This window comes from Antrostomus carolinensis, unplaced genomic scaffold, assembly GCF_000700745.2.
Source record: "Antrostomus carolinensis isolate BGI_N321 unplaced genomic scaffold, ASM70074v2 scaffold43606, whole genome shotgun sequence".
NCBI classification, from domain to species: domain Eukaryota; kingdom Metazoa; phylum Chordata; class Aves; order Caprimulgiformes; family Caprimulgidae; genus Antrostomus; species Antrostomus carolinensis.
In genome coordinates, this window is record NW_010323346.1 from 1 (window position 1) to 884 (window position 884).

At 63.3% G+C, this 884-nt stretch overlaps 1 protein-coding gene across 1 annotated transcript in view; it reads right to left on the reverse strand.

The window, feature by feature from the left end:
- Positions 1-279: 279 nt before the first annotated feature.
- The window catches only part of DNPEP (aspartyl aminopeptidase), a gene marked incomplete at its 3' end in the record, with an annotated part of 3405 nt that continues 2800 nt past the window's right edge, over positions 280-884 (reverse strand). Inside the window, exons 8-9 of the mRNA XM_010170553.2 lie at positions 829-868; positions 280-440 (exon numbers count right to left, since the gene is read on the reverse strand). Of these exons, the coding sequence (XP_010168855.2) occupies positions 280-440; positions 829-868 (201 nt within the window). The remainder of the gene's footprint in view (positions 441-828; positions 869-884) is intronic.

Here is an 884-nt window from a genome sequence, read left to right on the forward strand (position 1 = left end):
CGGCCTCAGCAGCTCCCCACGGCCTCCCACAGGCCTGAGGGGAGGCAACTTGGGACGGGGAAGCAGCACCATCCCTGAGCCAGGGTGAAAGATCCCCCCCGAGGTGGGACATGCTCGGGAAGGGGGGGAAGGCCAGGCTCTCCCCTCCCATTCCTGAGCCGGCACCCCAAGGCGGCCCCGGAGCTGAAGCCCCGGAGCAGCAGGAAGCACAGATCCCGGTGGGGACGGACACGGTAACTGGAGATGGGGTTTGGCACAAGCTCCCTCTCCTGAACCCACGGGTAGGGCAGCAGCTGAAGGTGGCAACGCTCAGGGAGGCCTTGCCCAGCCCCACTCACCTGCAGAGGGACCCCCACGCGGGCGGCGATGTCCCGGATGACTGCCTCGGTGACAGCTGTGGAGGCGTAGCGCTGGTTGCTGTTCACTTTGATGACAGGGCCCTGCACAAGGGAAGGCACCGTGGGGGCCATGACTGGCACCAGGGACAGTTGGTGGCTCTGGGAACACCCATGCCCAGGCAATGCTGTCCCACCCCAACCCACCAGTCTGCTCTCCTCTCCCTGGGTGATCAGTGGGGGTGGGGACAGCCCTGCCATGGGGACATCCCAGCTCAGAGCAGGGAAGGGCTCCAGGCCAAGGCTGTGCTCCCAAGTGATTAACACCCAACATGTGGCAGGGCCAAAACATGTTGTGGGACAAATGTCTCTTGTTTGAGTGCCGCTGAGCTGCAGCCCAGGACTGTGCTCCAGGGAGCATCTGGGTGTTTCACAGCACTGCAGGACAGACGGGTGGTGTCTGTCCCATCCCAAAGCAGATGGCTGCCCTCACCTTGTGGAAGGCTGGACGATGATTCTCCTCATGCTTGTCCCTGCAAAAGAGAAGCA